The sequence below is a fragment of the Lycorma delicatula genome, chromosome 3, assembly GCF_047948215.1.
Source record: "Lycorma delicatula isolate Av1 chromosome 3, ASM4794821v1, whole genome shotgun sequence".
Classification (NCBI taxonomy): domain Eukaryota; kingdom Metazoa; phylum Arthropoda; class Insecta; order Hemiptera; family Fulgoridae; genus Lycorma; species Lycorma delicatula.
Window position 1 is genome coordinate 108,936,770 of NC_134457.1, and position 20,864 is coordinate 108,957,633.

Here is a 20,864-nt window from a genome sequence, read left to right on the forward strand (position 1 = left end):
GTACCTTAATATCGAAGTACTGAAATTTATATTAATAAAAATATAATAGAATCATTATTTAAAACGACATGTCTTATCAATAAAATTTATTGATTGTCATTTGTTATTTATTTATTAGCTGTAATATATGAAAGTGTGTAGTATGGAGTAGCAGGTACCAGGTGAATGTAAACAAATAAGGCACACATACACAAGCGAGTTGTAACATGTTACATTATGTATTAATGTAGCGATCTTTCTAGTAATGGTATAGAGGGGGGATAGAACACTGACCATAAGAAATGGACCTGATTCGTAAAAAGTACTCAACATAAACTGCCTCATGAGTTGCACGTGCAGTAGTAGCATTCAACCAGCGCTCGCCGCTTAACTGAACAGTTTCACGCAGCTGTTAGTCAATATACGTAAGTCACGCGGCGCGGATTCTATTAGTTCACTGTAAACTAAACAAACGTAAACTTTGCAAAACGTATAAAAAAAACCAACGACGACGAAGCTATCCGGCTTTACGCATTACTTGGATCATTGGAATAGTGAAATAAATAAAATCCTGTAATGAACGAAAATTACGACAGTGATTCTAGCGGTCTGGAGGAAATTGTTATACCGCAAGATTCTGTTAATCATAAACAAGAAAACGGAATTCTAAATAATCCTACATCAGACTTGTTACAAATTGTTTTCAACAACCATCAGAACTGTAAGTATCCTAATAATTATTGTATAGTATACTAATAATCGTCATAATATTAAATTAATTATTGTACAGTAATTTTACAGCTAACATTTAGATTAAAAATTATAGAATTTTTACAGAATTACATGAGAAATGTTTTAATTACGTAAATATTTTTATTAACCTTGATCTTATATTTACGTTTTCCAATTAGTCTTAATTATTAATTAGATTAGTCATGATATAATTACGTCATTGAAATAGATAAATTATTGTATTTCTGTTGTATGAGACACAGTAAATAGTAAACTTGACTAAGTTCTTACTCTGTAGGCATTATTTAATTTGTAAATAATAATAATATTTCGTAATTCATAAAATAAATAACGCGATTATTAAAAACCGTTATTTTGTAAAAAGATAGAGTAGTATTCTGCATCCGTTACCGAAATATTTGTTACTAATAAATTTAAGTTAAAAATAATTTCTTAATCCATTATTTGTTAAACACAAGTCCTTTCATTACATAAAAACTGATAATTATTGCCTTTTATCGTTTAAATTAAAACATTTTTTGTTTAATACGTTATTTAAATAACATGAAAATTCTGTATTTATACCAGTATTAACCTTAATAAATTAACTCTGATTGTACTTCAGTAATCTGTAGATCCTTTACAAAAGATTGTGATAACCGTTATCGTTATGCCGTTAGAAAAATTTTAATTTAATTGTTGTCCCTTACAATTTTTTTTTATATACATATAATTATTTTCTGAAAATTTAAATATTTTATTATCACAGTTATCACTGTGTTAATTGATCTTAATATATATATATATATATATATATATATATATATATATATATATACATGTTGTCGCGTGTTCGCGGTTCGACAAGGATACTGAGCGACTAATAAACTAAAAATTTCTTATAAATAAAATTTATTACTCTAGAGAAACATAACAAACAATAAAAATAATTATATGACAGTAAATATATATAACATACAGAATAGTAATTGTGTAAAAGAACAATATTTGTTTACTGACAGTTAAATTATAAACATCCCTTCGGCCGGAAGACGAAGGCAGATTTCACCGGTGCTAAGTAGGGGATAAAAAAGATTTCCACTTTAAAGTTGGAAAAAACGGTACTTACGTATTAACGCCACCGCAGCTACAGCTTTATGTAAAAACAAACTAGTCAATCGGATTTCGGTTGAAAATGGGCCGATATAGAGTTTAACATAGATTCAAAACAGTCTCTTTATTTATTCTATAAATATAATTTAACCAAACTTAACCTACGCTCGCTTCGCTCGCTAACCTTGACTAATTAACACGGTATTATTATTTAGTATTAGTATTTGTTATTTAAATAACAAATAATTGCAGTAATTACTGAATTTATTAAATAAATACTCAAAAAATTACGGTGTTAATTAGTCAAGGTTAGCGAGCGTAGGTTAAGTTTGGTTAAATTATATTTATAAAATAAATAAATATAAATAACCATTTCTTAAAATTAATAAAGAGACTCAATAAAATAAATACTCAATTTTAAATAAAGCTGTAGCTGCAGTGGCGTTAATACGTAAGTACCGAAAAAACTTCAAATTTACTCAATATGACAATGGTTGCATGTGAAAAAAAGTTTCACATGTTTAGCATACGACAAGTCCATATTCTTACAGTCCAGAAAAATTTTGGTCATCCCTTGCCGTAAGGATAGGAAAAATCATCAACAAAGATATAACGTGAATAGTACTGTTCGAATTATTCGATAACTTTTTTTCTTAACACCTTGAGTTCTTCGTTGTTAATAGTGTATGATATTAGTTAATTCATTAACTACATGAATTTTAATAAATTATTTAAAACATTTATAAAATATTTCATAATTTTACGTCAAGAAGAAAAAATAAATAAAAAAATCAAACGATTCAGTTGCGCATGTATAATATATTGAACTCCTTTTTTAGTAGCGCTTTCTTACTTTAGGGATCATTATTATTTATTTTACTTGGAAATTCTAGTGGAAGGACGGGTGATTACAAATCCCTCACTGTCACTGTGCTTGGCTTTCATTTATTTTTAATTTGAATTACTGAACATCATTTTTTTCTGTTTAGTCACTTAAACGATTGTTTGCTTATTTCTTTCCTTTTCAATGAACTTAACATATTTTGTGAGTCCCGCATAGAATTATTGTGTGACAGTTGAAGGTAGAACTTTGTAGATTAAAAAGACGAGTAAAATTGTTTTATTAAAACCGCCAATAAGAAAAAAGAGCGAAACATCGGAGAATAATTTTTTATAAAGAGCCTTCTTAAAAGGAAAAGAAAAATATAATGTAAAAAAAATTAGAGGAAGAGCATTACTAGAAAAAAAGGTTGAAATATAAGGTAGAAAATTTAGATGATATGTCTTTGAAAAAAGAGAGTTCAAATTGAAAATCTGTGGAAAAAATCGTTTGAAAAAGATAACAGAAAATGTAACAATATCATTTTTAAAAATGAAGAGACATCGAATTCTGAAATAAAAAACAATATTACAAAAGGGTGAAAGTTACAAACGTTTTATAAAAGAAAAGTTATTTTAAGTAAGAGAAAATTTTCCGACCAACTGTCATGTTCTACACTTAATCATTGATCCACAACTGCTCACAATTTAATTAGAAATAAAAAGTTCATATCAAATAATTATTCCGAAATAATTAAAATGTTTTCAGATGCGTCTGGATTAGGTCTTGTGAATACAACGTCAGAATTTCAAATATACTTGGTAGGTTCATCCCCATTATTTTATAAATTCATTACAAGCGATTGCATTTGACGTAGACGAATTTCACCTCACGTTAAGGGCTCAATAATATTGGAATCCAAAGCATGCAGAGCAGTTAATTAATATTTAATTGTTAGTCATCATATAAACATTAATAAAATGTGAGTTTATTTTTAATACCGATGGTTTTTGAAGTTTTTTTTTGTGTTTTTAGTAATTTGTATTTTTTTATGAACTAATTGTAGATATTTAAACCAGTTTCCTCCAACTTCTTAGTGAAAACATTATAAAAAATATTGAAAACTTGAAAGTCCTTAATATTTACAACAGGTTATATTTTAATGTTGATTTTTGGCATAGTCCCTTTCTCAAGGACTTTTTTTTAATCATTTTATTTTTGTTTACGTTTTAATATTTGTGGGAAAGTAGATCAACAGTTAAATTGTTATGAATTACATCAAGAATAGATTTCTTTCTTAATAATTTTTACGTAATTATTGAATATCATATGAACTCCATGTAAATTTTGTATTATTTTAAAACTTATTCTCCTGTGAGAGTTGATACTATAGGTATAACTCTACCACACTGCTTTCTTCATTGTATATAAGAAGAAGAAATATAAACAGCGAAGAAGAAATTGAACATTGAAAAAGATAATATATAACAGAACCATTGTATATGTCTTATATGTTCGTCATTAATATATCATGTATTTAATGATGCGAAATATGGACTATTCTAAAATGTAATTATTACTCGTAGTTAATCAAACAAGCAATTTGTATGAGTAAACAGATATCATTACTGTTACTGACGGATATTAACTACTTGCACGTTTACTGATAACCACGATCTATAAAAGTACATTATGTTAAATAAATGTCCATTATTTTACTGGGTGAATACTTACATGAAAATCCATGATTGAGTGTTAGCAAAACGAGTTTCGATTTGTCAACAAACATAAAATTGAAGTTTTATTTTTACATTGCTCGAAATCATTTCTCGGGTGAGGATTATTCACGAAAGACTGAACCTATTTTACAAAACAGACTAAATCAGTTTGTCCTAGTTAGGCGACAATTGTTCACATATACGTCTTTAAGCGTGCAAGGAGATTGACCTTGCTGAATCATTCAAATGCTTTGCAAATAAAATAAAAATATAGTATTGTATAAATTAAACGATGGAACTAAGAAAATTGTATAATAAAACAAATTAACGCTTTAAATACTCTATAAGCCTTTTAAATAATGCTGGTAGATTCTAAGTGCGCAATCAACACAATGCGGTTTATCCTGATCCTAATGAAATTTTGAAAATTATATAGAATATGTTGTAATTTAAAATTGGCACGGAATTTACTTTCCTCTTCACTAAAAATAGTTTTTTCGAGATTTATTGTATAAAATGAATTTGAAAATAATGATACGGAATAACTAAAGTCGATAAAATTTGAAGTTCTTTGCAAGAATTTTTGTGGAAAAGCTTTTACATATTTGACTTACAAGACATCAATTTCCTTTATCAACAAATCATTCGCTAAAGCGTTTTCCTTATTGTATACGATCAGGACTAATTTCAGAAACTCGAATGACAAATATGAAATAAAAAATTATAAACTTTTTTTTTTGGAAAAAGTTTTTGAAAATTTTCACTAGGGATTTTATTTCTGCTGACACTAGTATATAGAAACTGAAGCGTGTGTTTCAGCTACTGAGATATCAATTTAAATATTACGAAAACGACTTTTTATCAGGATTTTATTTGAATTTTTAATTTTATTTTTATGTGAAGTTAGTCAGCTACTGCTATACTACCGTTATCGTAATAGTCATCAGGCCATTATCAACGCTTATGGCGTTAACCTGTTCTTCATAATCTTACCATTGATCGCAATGATAATTATTTTTATTAATATTTCGTAACTGAAACACATCAGTTTTATTGTTTATATTTTTACTTTTCTGACATCTAGCTCTAGAGCTATGCTGCAAGAAGACAAGAATGCTAGTCACTCACATAATTTGATTTTTATATATGAGTTTTTTTATATTTTTTATACGAGTTTTTTTCCATTTCTCTACATTTCATGACCAGGGACTCCAAAAATAAGGAGGGGGTAGTATTTGTACTAAGTATTTACGTGTATTGACGTGTTTATAACTTTTGACTGGATAAATCGATTTTGGTGAAATTTGATACGAGGCTAGTGAATATGGGGACAAAACCCCATGTTAAAAGTTAGGGACAATATCTCCAAGGAGTGGGGTAAATAGTTTTTTTGGAGTCAATTTTCTCAAATTTTTGCAAACATCCCCAATCTTTTTTTTTTTTTAATTGGTTTTTCTTCTACCTCGGGCCGGATCCTGCAGTTAAGTATTACACAGCCCAGGGGAGGGTCCTTTACTCTAACGGGCCTCCACGTCTAGGCCCGCCAGTCGGATCTCACTTTGCGCCCGCCTCAAACCCCCAGAGTAGGATCCACCAGGCCCGGCTATGCCGTCCCTGCGCTCCCGCTCCGGGAGCCGGGACTCGGTCTTTATGCCAACGCATCTAACGTGGCATCCCTGCCGGTACTCGGTCTTTTTCTCTCGGGGGTGCGAGACTCCCAGTGCCTCAATCTATATTAAGCTCAATCTTAAAACAACCCCAATTCATATTAAGCTCAGTACAAGCATACATGCTTATCCAACCATTTTTTTTTAATTTTGCCCCAAATTTCTTGTTCCCTAAATATATCGGAAAAATCTTTTTATTTGTTTCATATTTTTTAACCGAATTTTTCTTATGTCTTCCAAGACATAGTAGTGCAAGTGTTCAAAAAAATACTTGGTACATTGATAGAAATTTTGGGGGGAGAGCCGACCAGAGTTTAAAAATATCAATTTTTTGAATTTTATAATTCAGTATTTTAATTTTATAATTTTAGAATAAATAACTAATGCCAGGAAAGTATAAACAAGTTAGCCGTCAGTTTTTTTTTCATGAGTGCACATTTCTTATTATTCAATTAATTGCAGCATTCTGTCGACTCGAATGCATAAACAATAACCAGATAGCCTGAAAATGTTTCTTGACTCGGAGCAGTCATAGTATCCCAGTAAATTAAAATTCACCTTTAAAATAAAAGATTTAAAAAATCTATTTTATTTCTATATTTTCGTAAATATTTGATTCGTATTGTAATTTTTTTAAGTTTTATTGATAGAAATAAAACGATTTGCAGGTTTGTATAGAAAACATTGGCTGCGTTATTTTAAACAGTTAACGTATTTGAAAACAAAAATGAATATCTAATCTGCGCTAATTTGGTACACCATACAACGTATACATTTTTTAAAAATTTTCTTCTGCTTTATTTTAAAACAATGGAAAAGTTTTACAGTTATATGTACTTCGATTAGTTTCAGACGAGTCACTGACCCTACAGTATTATTTAACAGCAAAGACCTAGTACGTAAACAATTTATGTTAACATATTCTGTATTTTATTTGTAACTAGGTAAATTATCCGCGTCCCTGAGTTATATATGTTGACATCTACTGTTATTGATAATATTATACCTTCCTTCAAAAAGATTTTATTGTAAGACTTAATCAATTCTAAATTTAATATTCAGAAGCTGAATTATTAATTATTATTAATATTAATAATATATTTTATTATGAATTATAAATAGGAATTCATCTTTAAACCTATCAGTTCGTAAAATGTCAGTAACTCTCGTGTAGGAAATTTAATAGGTTTTACCAATATTAATTAAAAACAAAAATATTCTTAAAAATTCATTGTAAATTTTTATTTTTAAATTATTAATTTTATACTAAATTATATTCTGAGTAAATAATACCTCAAAAGAACATTTAGCTAGAAAAGATAGGACAGCGTTCCTAAAAAATTTAACTGAAGGTTGTACTTATATAGTATCGCGTGCTTTAAATTTCATCCTTGTTAATTTTTCTTTAAACTGAAAAAAGAAAGATTTCATATTTTTATATTTTAACCACAGAAAAAAAGTTTAACATAAATTTAACCAATACTGAGAAGAGTTAAGAAAGAAATGTAAGTCTTTCATCTTTAATTTGTTTATTGTTATTGTATTTTCATTAAAGAATCATTTTAACAGTGCTAATGGTTAGAAAATATGTCACAGCTAACTCGAAAATCTGATGAAATGATATTTTTGTATGATTTTTGGTGAGAATTGTTACATTAATTTGTTATCTCGGGTCCACTCGCTTTAAAACATTGTTCTTGGAAGTTTCGGAAAATAAAACAACGATTACCAAAATTATTTTCCCAGAGTTTTTGAAAAATATTTTGTACGTACGCATTTTATATCCTCAGAATCACGAACCACCTCAGGAAACCACATCGGTCTACAAGGTGTCTGTGCAGCTAGCTGTTCCTCAGAAATTGCTGAATAAATTTTCATGAGACAAAAAACAATTTCTATTTACTAAAATAAATTTTAATCTAATTAAAAATTTCATAAGTTTTTAATTTAAAAAAAGATGTAATTCAATATTTTTACCGGATACCTTTTTTTACGTCTCCTTTACCGGTTATTTGATATAATTATGATATAATGATTTGTCTTTAGAATGTCTATGCATGTTTCACAAAAACTATTCAAAGAATTTACATGAGAAAAAAATTATTGGGGTATGACTTTAATATAATGTAATGTTTGTATTAATTTCACGGAGATAACATTTTTCAGTGTTACTTTATAAAAGTGAGTCCAGATTTGTCCAAAGTGATTGTCGTATATAATTGCAATAGAACAATGGAAATTGAATAAGTTTCCATTGCATAAGTTCAATGAAAAACAATTTTAAAAAAAAATCGTAGCTTTATTTTAGAAGAAGAATAACTAATCACACATTACATTGGCACGAAGTGGGGAGAGAGTAGTAGTGATATCCCAAGAGATACTTATTCACTACTGAGAGTAGTGAACACAGATTGTCTGAACTGCCAAGAGCTCTGGTCTTAAGCAGGCGCTCTTGTTACGAGTAAACGCCTTCATATCCTCCGGATGTACAAAATTCAATATACTTTATGTAATATTAAAAAAATAGCTGTACAAACATAAGGTATTTAGTTGATTATTTTGCATGCAAATGTTGTTAAAAGCACGTATTGTACAATTTAAACTTAATTTCATATCTTTAATATGTAGTCATTACAACAATAAAATTCGTTTGGGTGAATTCCTAAGCAGAAATAATAACATTATGTTTAATATAGAAAATTTTATTTTAAATTTGAAAATTACTTCGTTATGATTTGTTATACATGTAGTTATACTAATATTTATTACGTAGAATGCATTATCTACAGTGTAATGTGTTTGAATTTCTCGGCTAATTTATTTTTGTAAATAGTCCTGTCATTCACTTCATACCATACTTTTCCATTTCTAATAAAAGTATTATCACGAATCGAAGATCCGTGATGTAATATTGCACTTATTACTTTTTAAGTGTAATCCTTGATTTTTATCGTATCCGTGGACACACTTTATTTATTATTAATAAATGATTTTTTTTTATTTCTCCATAAATTAGTTCAAATAGTTCTAATTGTAAAATAAAAATTTTATCAATCGTATTTATTTCTATTTTATGTAACAAATCTTTGCCACATTTGCAACACTTTCCTACTATCCGTGTTTTTTTCTATGTTTTATTAGCATCTATAATCTCTTGTAAACTAACACTTTTATTTATTTTTTTTTTAAAGAAGTGATGAGAATTAAAAAAATTGTTTCGTCTTCAGTACTTTCATTTACATAACACCATTTACTATTAAAACAAGCTGTAGTATATTTTCTTTAAGGTTTTTTTATTTAAATTACATTATCAAGTTCTTATACGCTACCTAGTACTATCAAGTACTGCTGCATAGCGGCGCGATTTGTAAATCCACCTTTTTAAGGAAAAAGTTACAAATTCGTGTCCCGCGGTTCATCAAATGGAAGAAAAAATGTTGTCTAACAAAATTCGAGATGTTTTTTGAAAATATTCTTTATACAAATCTGATTGAACTGATATATAATCTTTTCATATTTATTTTTTACTTCCCTCCCTCCGTTTTCATTTCACTTTTAGGTTAGGTCATATTTAGAACTGTAAACGTAGTTCGTTGACTTCGCCGTGCCGTCCAGTTCCGTGGACTCATACCGGTGAAGTTCGAACGAACTTCTTGATAAATAAATAAATAAAATTACAAATATATTCTAACCAAACTTAACCTACGCTCGCTAGCCAAGGTTAGCGAGTGAAGTGAGCGTAAGTTAAGTTTGGCTAGATTATACTTATAATTTTATTTATTTTCTTATTTCAATATAGCGTTTCAGTGGAGCCATCTAAGAACTAACTACAGCGGTAGATCGCCTACTACATTAATAGCCAATATTCAAAGATACATCAAAATTAAAAATGATGAATGGTGAATCATACGTATTACATATATAATTTATAGGTTTAAAATGTATTAAAATAGCCCGTTTTTACAACACAAACAAGTTAAATAAATTTATCTTGATAGAGACAAACCATGATCTTGTACAGGTTCGGATGTCAGTATTAAAATTTTATCAGTATAAATCCATGATAAAATAATAAAAAGACTAGTTTTATTTCTTTTATTATTATTCGTTTAAAAATTATTAACTAGTTACATCACTTCACGGTTTATCCGTATAAATCTACCTACTAGAGGGGCATCCTTCTTTTAGTAATCGAGACGTCCATCACATTTATATATAATTTATCTTCAATTTTCATCTATTTTTTTGTTTTCTTTTCCTAAAACCTTACCATAAAATATTTTATTCGTGTAAAAACAAAGATAGAACTTTTATCGAACCGTTAATACGTTTCACCAAAAATAAAAAAATTGATGTGGAAACCACTTGACTTCCATGTACGCCTATTAAATTACATATATATATTTTTGCTGCATTTCATTTAAACTTATTTCATTTGAAAGTGAGATACCATCCTCCAATTCTTTAATAGAGCGGACAGTTACACAATTTCTGAAATATTAGTTTTCAATAATTATTTATACAGTTATTAATTCAACAGTCTTACATGAAATATCTTAGGATAGAGTAAAAATCCCTTTATTATTGATATTACTAGATCAATATTATTCGTATCTTCGTGAGTTGCTGATTAATAAAAGTTTTAGATTTCTGGTGTGTCGTATAAACAAAAGTTAATAATAAATAATTAAACTATTCCGTTTAGTGAACTCTGTATACTGGTTACAAATGTTAATTTCGACCTAACTGTGTAAAATATTCAGTTTTTATTATTGGATTATTTGGTGAATAATCAAAAATTAAAAAGAAAGATAACGTGAAGAAATGTATCTCAAAAAACGACAAGAAAGTCATTTATTAAAAGGAGATGATAAATATAAGAGGAAGAAAATATTAAAACCAAAGAAAGAATAAAAAGATTAAGAGAGGATGATGAATATAAAGAGAGAGAAAATTTGAAAACTAGAGAACGTGTACACAAATTAAGTAATATAATTACTTAATTATAACACTATTAAATAACACGTATAATATAACGTTCTGTCAGTGGTTCCAGTTATTCTTATAGTTTTTCAATATTTTTTTACTTTTTCACAATAGGGTTTCTAGTCATCTTCGTTCATGGAAATTAATTTCTCCGTAGTTAAGTTTTCAACATTTATGAAAGAAAATGTTGTTTTATGACTTTACCACACATGATTTTTACGGGTGACCATACCATAACGATTGGATTCAAATCAGGATGGTACGGTGGGAGTCTAAGAACACATGCCCATGTTTTTTTTAAAGTGCATCCAAGTGATATTTTTGTACTTTAGTTTTACGTTACTTTACTGATTCATATAACTGTAGTTTCAGCATTTTTCGATCATATCTTTTCTTCTTGAGTTAGAATTTGGCGCTCTATCAATACCTGCATAGTGATAAGGGGCGTTAACAACTACTACTGACATTGGTGGAAGATTTGAAATCAATTTTTCACGCGCCCATTTCATGAAATTGTCTGTATTCATGTTGTCGTGATAATCGCCACTTTTCGAACTGGCTTTCCAAGTTAGTAATGCGTTTGGAATAAATCCGATTTCTCCGCATGAATTACTATTAAACGGTCGCCTTTATTAATCGGCACAAGAAGTCCCTCAACAATATCATCAGACCACGACTTTGTCGAACAATGCGAACTTAAAACTTACGTTTCATCCAAATAAAAAATTGTAGCATTACTTTGCCTCTACTCATCCATTGCCTACAAATATTCAATTCTCTTCCACCTGATATAGCTTTTCTCAATTAAAGGTTTTCTGTTATTTTCAGTTTTACGCCATTTTAAACTTAACTCTTTCAAAATAGCAGCTAAAGTTGATTCATTGCCTTTAAAATCAATAGATGACTGAAGTTCTTGCCTTATTTTTTTTAAAGTAGGTAATTCATTCTTCTTTGAATAAAATTCATTAACTGTCCTTTTAACTCCACCTAAATCAAAATTGTCCAGTCCACTGACAAGTTTCGAATGTCATTTATACTTTTTCGACGTGCTGAAAGAACATGATTGGGATGTTGATTGAAGAATCACGTCTTTTTTTCTCTGAGTTATTGACCAGTGTTCTTGATATCCCACAAGCAGCAGCAGTTCTTTCTTCGCATTTTTGAATGCCAGTTATATGTTTGTCGTCAATTAATTTACCTACTTTTAGAGCTTCTTTTTTCGTAAAATCATAAACATTATTGATAATTTCACGTGCTTGATTCCTAAGTTTTTTTCTTAACTACGGAGTTATATTCTGCTCTAACAAACTGTACTAATAACACGAACAAAAATAAAACATAAAATAATAAATTACAAAAAATTTGCGAAAATTAATGAGCAATTATAAAATAACATGACCTCACAAAAACGCTATCCGAATACCTTTACTAAACACGGCATAAACTGGACTAAAGTTTATTTCTTTATACACACATTGTGTACTACGAATGGCGGATCTAAATATAATTGTGACGAAAGACATCACTTCCAACTTGCATGTATACATTTTTACAGGCCTGTACATAGTACCAATCAGAGCATTATTAATTGGTTAAGGAATTGTTATTGCTTACAAGATTGAGCCATTAAGCGTTTTTATACATGTAACAACTCAAGTGGAAAGAACTGAACACACAACAACATAAATGTGTTGTTTGGGCGCCCTTATTGTTTGTAAAATGAAAAGAAAATAATAATTATGCACAAAAATAATGTTTTGGAAAACACTAATATAATGAGATGTCAACACGTGACGTCACAAGCTTATAGATTGCTCATTAAAATCATTTTATATAATGGTTTGGATAAGCTGAATAAAAATGTATTTATCAGTTACAACAACCATTATTAAACCTTTGATTGATTTGATTTGTAAATTAAAAGTATTAGCATGACAATTGTTTACTGTTTAATTTAATCCGGCTATTCGGCCGTGTGAAATGGAATAAAAATCTAAAATTATATTCCATTCATTGCATAGTAAATAATCTTTACTCATGTTCATCCAATTGATGTATTTTTCAAACGACGGTTCTCCAGTTACCATTCATTTACCAAGAAGTTACTACTTCATTTAATTAGGAATGATTATCTTTTTAAACTGAAAAATTACTGGTATGTTTGTATGTATGAGATAATTAATATCTATATACAATAATGAGAAAATGCCATTATAACGCCGCGGATGAATTAACATTAGAAATAAAAATGTGATGAAATATTGCGCGCCAATGTGAATGATGTATTGTTAACTCGTATGAAATAATATGTTTTCGCATTGTCTTATAAGAAAAAATTAATTATCATAAATTGCTGTTGAAGATATTTACGATATTTCATTACATGTTCATTATTCTTCCTAATAGTAGCTAATGTAATATTTATTTGAAAAAATGTTTCCAAAGTTCATTTTAAATTCTTTGTAATGAAACTTTCAATCGATACACAAATTTCCGTATTAAGCCTATAAAAAAAAAACAACTTTAATAAATATAAAATAAATAATAAATTAACTTTATAAATAATTAATCAACTTTTTGTTTCTTTTCATTAAAAGCCATTACTTAATGAAATAGATTATACAAACTGGGCATTCCTACTTGAAAAAAAGTGGAAAAAGCCTGATTAAATATTACCCAAATTCGATGAAGGCAATAAGAAAAGTTTATTTTTGCATCATTTAATCGAAAATTCATCAGCTAATTGAAATGTAGTCAAAAAGGTATTTTTTTAAACTTTTCTTCTGCATTTTTAAGATAAAATTGAATCAATAAAATTAATATGCACAGATCAAACAGAAAAAGAACTGAAGATCTCTGTATAAAAAGACCACCTGTAATTTTTTACCGTTATTATAAAGCAAGTTATTGAAATTAAAACACATAGGCAAAGTCATCATATGTTTAACATGCAATAATCGCATTAATCTAATATAATGCATTAATCGCGATATATGCATTAAGCATATTAATGCGATTAATGCATTAATCGCATTAATATAATATAATCATATAGTATATATATATATATATATATATATGTATGTATATATGTATATATATTCAAAGAGAGAGAGAGTGAGCGGGTGAGTGAGAGAAAAAGCTGTATAATTTACATACGTCTTTTATTTATCAGCATCTCGGTGCATGAAGAAACAGGTTTTGCAACTTTTTCTACAAGTGAGAATATGAAAATATAAATATAATAAAAAGAGAAAATAAAGAAAAATGTTCATATAAATATAGAACTAGAAACAATTCGTTTTCGAGTTGGACTGCAAAGAAATTTCGCCCTACTGCTTCAAGAGTAAAATGAACATACTAAAATTCTTGGAACTTAAATTAAGAAGTAGATTTTATGGTATCTTATAATTTTTTGCCTTTAAAATTGAATAAAACAGGTCCCAGAACTGTAACTGTTGTAAATTTTGAGAAATTTATGGTAAAACATAAAAAAAATTATATAAAAATTACAAATAAAATTTTTGCAACAAAATTTATAGAAAATTTAATTAAAAAATCTATAATGAAAATGATTCCTTTGTTAAATGACTAATAAATGCGTAAATTTTATTATTAAAATTTCTAGAAAAATTATTTATGAGAAAATTAATGTAATAAATTCTATTAAAACCAGAAAAACAACTTTTATTATTAAAAAACGTATTGAAATAAAACTTAACGAAAAAATGTTACGAATTTGTAAAAATTAAAAACAGCTGTTTTTAGGTCAATAAATTTAAATCTTTGAAAAAATTAAAATACTCTTAATTTATTTTTAAAAAAACTCACTATGATTTATACTGTTTAATTTATATTAATGTTCGAAAATTCCACCGTTAACATTGATCCACTTTTCCACAAATTTTCTTAGACTTTCTGTTGCTAATCTAATGATATCTTCCTTGATAAGAGCAACAGCACTGATAATGCGAGCGATTAGTTCATCAAATGTGTCTATCTTTTGTATGGATACCTGGCATTTCATCCATTCCATAAATAATAATCTAAGAAAGTAAGGTAAAGTTGATTTTCATTTATTATATCAATTTTCTCAGAATTAAATTCTCTACAAATATTGACAATAAATTTATGTACTTATTAGTCATTTAATTAATTTCTTTTACTTCCAACTTAAAAAACGTGTTTTTCATCACTGAGTTTTTCTGTTTTACGTTGTATTTCATGAAAAAAGCGGGAGATACAGTTCTGGACTGTGTTTTATTTGATTTTTCAGGTCAGAAGAAATAAGAAACCATCAAGGTTACCCCTCATACAACTCGTTAAAAATTTCAGTATGATCTCATTTCATCTGGCGAATGAAATCTAGGCAAAATTTTTTTAACTAGCCGTAACTCGATAACAAAGCGCTTTCGGAATGTGTTCGTATGAACTTCTTTTTTTATTTCAAGCTCTAGACTCAATTACCAAACTATTTCTCTTTCCTCCTAAATCAGTCGGTATAAATATATAAATGCTTTGAATATAGCTAATTTTCGGGCTAGAAATTCCCACTAGCAAGTTATGTAATTTTTTTTTTATCTCTTCATAATAATTTTAAGATCTTGACACTCTTTTATGAACTAGTAATCATTAAAAACAAAAAACTGCTGTAATGTGGTTTTTTTTTAGTCCTGTATTTTGTTAACATTTAATTAATTCCAACAAAAAATAATATTTCTTTTAATATTTGTTTTCAAAAATTAATGAATGTGCTATTATAGTAATAAGTTATTGTTATATGAATTGTTAAGTAATCATTTTGTATATTAAAAAAATAAAAATTGCTTAATTATTCATTTTAAATATAGTATAATTATTTTAGTAGGTATACATGAGTAAACAGATATTACAGAGTTTCAGGAATGTTTCGGTCTGAAGTAAGCACTAATTACAAAGAAAGAAAGAATTTTAATTGCTGGGGGTGATTCATCTCGTTTATTCTTGATAGGGAGTTGCAATGTGCAACCTAAAGCAACATTGTTAAAAAAATAAATAAACAGCAATAAATGAGGTTCCCACGCTACTGGTAATCAAATTAAATATAGTAATTTTGTGTTGAAATCAAATGTTTCCTCTCTTGTATTATATTGTATGCGATGGGTCATTCAGCTAATCCCACTCGCACACTTTTCAGTTATTTTGCTTTTTTAACATAGATACGTTTACTGTTTATCAATAGGTATTTATTTATTAATCAATTATTTTTATTGACCAAAGATAGATAAAAAATTTATTAATAATAATAATAGAATCTTACACTGTTTACCTGAATATTAATTATTTGTCAAATGAATTAATATTAATTGTTTTATTTTATTCTAATTTATTAACCGTTTGAACTTAAATTTATTAACCGTTTCTCGGAAATTCATTTTTTTTTTTGGACCGATGCCCTATTAAAACTCGCTTGTTAGTATATAATTACTTGTAATTACAGACTAATTACTTGCAATTAAAAAATTGTAAATATTTTTAACGTGAACCAATTTCGACATATTTTTTAAGTATTCAATTGAATACTTTTAACTGTTATATACTAAATCTGTAATATATAATATTGTATTACACGTGAGGCAGCTAAAATCAAGACTAGTAGCTATTGCTATCCTTCACTTGCAGCTCTTCAGGAAGAGGAAAAACCTGTCTTGCCGTTTTTTCATAATATTTTATAATTTTTTTGCATAAATATTTTACAGTGAAATACAATGAAAATCATTTATATTTATACTACTTGTAACTGAAACGGTTGTAAGGTATCTGATACGAAATAAAACTCATTCCAGAAAGTAGTGTAAAATTCGTAGAAATAACAAGCATCGAATATCAGTCTCTATAAAAATTGAGTAGTTCAATTGTGTTTCATTGTTTTAAATGTTCTGAACGCATTATCGGATATCAGAAAATCAAATTCATTTTTATATAAAAAATATTCAACCCTAGAAATGATATCTTAACACTATTCACCAAATGAACGAGTGTAATAAAAACCATTACTAATAGTAAATGCAACGTTGAAGCATATTTCATCAAAGGTGCTTTATATGTATTATATACATAAAAAAATTATAAAAGAGAAAATTAATATATCCTTTGCTATACGAAACATTAGAAAATGTACTCTGTACATTTTGTTTGTTTTTTCTTTACATTTTCTTTTGTTTTTTTTTTCTATTAAGAAAAAAAAAACAACAAACAAACCCATGCACCATTCATTTTTATGGGAAAGAAGATGCAGAGTGAAAATAGGAATTTTACGTAACTAATAATTTTTACATTTTGGAACTAAAATTAGCTATCTCCCTAATCTATTACAATAGCAAAGTAAAACTGCAAAATAATTAAAAATACTATAGCTCATAACTTTTTTTTCTATAGGATGAATTAGAGTACATTTTCTAATGTTTCCTATAGTAAAGGGTGTACTAATTTTCTCTTAATTTAGTTGTTAGTTATTTAGTTACAATTGGCAAAAACATTTAATAAAATAATGTATAATGAAACATAAACCATGTAAAATTTTCGCGGCGAGCCCTAGGCCCGCCTTTTTCCTGGTTTTAAAATAAATTCTCATTGACATCTTGCAGAATCACTAGTAAATGTACACATTATAAATTTTGTAAAACATACATGTTTTATATATGAAACTACTTTATACAGGTTTACATATCTGTTGTAGCGTATATTAGTTTATAATTAATTTAACTATTAATTTAATTTATATATTAAGCATTTATATATTTATATTCAAAGCAAAAACAGACTTATCTCCAATATCACATTTCTCATTTTCTCACTGACAAATCATATAATAAATGAAAACCCTAAACCGGGATTCAAACCCAGAATCGTACGAGAAATGGTGCCATTCCGTCATGAAATTATCGTATTTTTATACACTAAAATTGAAAAAAAATCATCGCAATTTAAGTATTCACATTTTTCACCTCCTAAACACAATTCTTTCTCATTTATTACTTTATTCTTACTTTATTTCTCATTCTTACTTTACACTATCTGTACAAGATGTTGCATGCAGCTGAGATGCACCCAAAGTAACTGAAGTGCAAAAGCTATCAATCAGAAATATGACTTCTCTAAGAGTAATTAGTTCATTTTACAGCAGCCCTTTTGGGGTCGTTTGTAAAGCTGAATATCCCTTGGCATTTTGTACAACACGACCGTAAATCACTTCACACCTCACTTTTTCTCAGTAAATATATATAGGATGTTTGTTATTCTTGGAAATGGTTGTCATTTTGAGTAACTTGTAACTCATGTTGCCTAAATCACTACAGTTAGGGCATTTAATATGCATAGGCCTATATTTGTTTCTAGTAAAGTTTTCATAATTGTGTATTTGAATGAATTAAAAGCATTCATATAACGAATTCAGTTTTATAAGAAGTTGATGATTGTGATGTGTAATTTTAGAAGCCTTATATTAAAAATTGTCTTTTTTCTAATAAATGTAGTGAAAACCAGATATTTTATTTATTTATTCAAGCAATTAATCAGAGACTGACGTTCGCACTTGTAATTAACTGGGATTGTAATGAGAGTAAATTTCTGTAGTGTGTTTTATGTAAAGTACTTTAGATATTAGGACTGATTAAACTTTAATTCTTTGAGAGTATTGGTTTTGTTATAAAGTTTATTCCCGTGGTGATTAAAATTAACGTGATACTTGTCATGACGTGTCACCTCACTGCGGTAGGTTAGTCATTCTGTTGTGCAAAAGAATATTCAGATCAATGAAGGCAAAAGTCTTACTCTTAATTTCATATTTCCTTAATAACTTACATGCTTGGTGTTCATGAGCAAGACCTTGCCAATTTCAAAAGTGAGTCGTGTCTTGGGCAGGCCATCTAAAACCGTTTTGGTTATGCCAGCTTACAGACAACATCTTTGAAAATTGGAAGATTACTGAAATAACGACATTAAAAAAAAATTTCAAATAAAAAAAAATAAATAAATCTTCATTAAAGGTATTTATAAATCATTATCCATTTAAATCTATGAGGTATTTATTTTTTAAATACAATTCCAAGAAAATGGTAATTCTGTCATTAAAAAATGTTATCTTTTTTTAACATAGCCGAAAATTTTATTAGTTAACTTTCAAAAAAACATTTTTCAAGATAAAAGATTTTCAGCTCACGAAAGAAATTTTGAGATAAAATATAGACATGTACAAGATAAAATTATTAAAATCGTCAGTCGGTGATAAGAGTGGAATATTATGGAAAAATCTTAATGTGACAAAATCTATCACTCCCAGACCAGCTCACGTGGATAACAGATCGGTTTCAGTGGAAGGGATGCGTCTAGTAAGACAAACAATATCGTTGTATATGATGAACCTTACAGAAGGTAGTGTTGTCAAATAACAATCATCACCAAATTGGGTTTCTACTACAATCCTAATCGTAAAAAAAACACTTCATAATTTTTCACAAGCCTGTATAATTAAGAATGTAAGTAAAAAATTTAGATTTAAAGCTCTTAGCTGTAATATTCAAAGTGAATGATTTGCTTTATAAACACTCAGCATGAATTCGCAATTATTTTTTTCTAATTCATCATTCCAAAAAAAATATATATTAATTGATAAATTTAAATATACAACTGCAACGATTAAAAATTTAATAAAAATAAAATTCTGTATTAATTTATCATGGTTATGATTATAATACCTAGTTTTAAATCGTCTGTTTTTTAAACGACCTTGAAAATTTATTAGCCATTAAGAATATTTATCATATAATATTTACAATTTATAATTCACAATACAAAAATAAGTTATTCTTCGTATGTTTCTAAGGTCACGATTAAATCTCACGTATTGAAATAAAACAATTAGCCTATTGTTTAAGGATTGACTTATTAAAGTGATTAAGGTAATTTCTTAAGCTTTCAATAACGGGATAATGTAATATTAATATTTGATAATTTCTTTATTAAGGGAATAAAAAAATCGTTCTAATAAAACAAATGCAAATTTAAGATCATAATTTAAAATGAATTATTATATATATATATATATATATATATATATATATATATATATAATAATAATAATATATATATATATCATGCATTAATATTGTTGATTCACTAGTCGTAATATTACGAAGGTCAGATTATTTCCTTGAAAGAATAAGATATAGTTTTATTATAGTATGCGACTTACACTTAATAAAGATTATATATTTGTTGATTAAATAGCTCGTCAGCGTAGTCTGTCGGAGATCGCGAATTAAATCCACAGATATTTGTATATTAAGTAATTTTATTTTTTAAATTTTTTTCCGGTCAATGAATTCATTGTATTTTTACTTAAGAAGCGATTAGGTTATCCTGCTAACCTTATTGGTTGTTTAGAAATTACTGTACAATTCGGTGCTCTACCTACAGCCAAAAATCTGGAGTTCCTGATCGTTTCACAGTTAACTTTCCTTTCACCAAATTTTATTAGCAGCCGGCTTCCGTGGCGCGAGTGGTAGCGTCTTGGCCTTTCATCATGAAGTCCCGGGTTCGAATCCCGGTCATACATGGCATTTTCACACGCTACAAAAATTGTAATTCATCTCATCATCTTAAGTAATACCTAACGGTGTCCTGGAGGTTACTTAGCAACATACTTACTCTAATAGGTTCCGGTACTTTTACTATGGCTATATCAAGTCCAGCCTACATCCAAAGAATCCAAAATTGGAAGAAAGATATGAAAAAGGAATCGATGATAAATGACGCAATGAGTTACGCTAGTCAAGACGCATCGTTTGAAAAGTTTTATTTTAATTTTAA

At 27.9% G+C, this 20,864-nt stretch overlaps 1 protein-coding gene across 4 annotated transcripts in view; it reads left to right on the forward strand.

The window, feature by feature from the left end:
• The first annotated feature begins 359 nt into the window (after positions 1–359).
• Positions 360–20,864, forward strand: part of Aldh-III (Aldehyde dehydrogenase type III) — a 199,017-nt gene continuing 178,512 nt past the window's right edge. For 2 of the 4 annotated variants that reach the window (XR_012755726.1, XM_075360345.1), the window contains exon 1: positions 362–700. Coding sequence is in view for 1 of the 4 variants with exons in the window: in XM_075360345.1 (XP_075216460.1) it covers positions 556–700 (145 nt within the window). In the remaining 3 variants the exon portion in view is untranslated. Of the gene's footprint in view, positions 701–8,550; positions 8,572–20,864 lie in introns of those variants that run through there. The other 2 variants (XR_012755725.1, XR_012755730.1) reach the window with 2 other exon arrangements.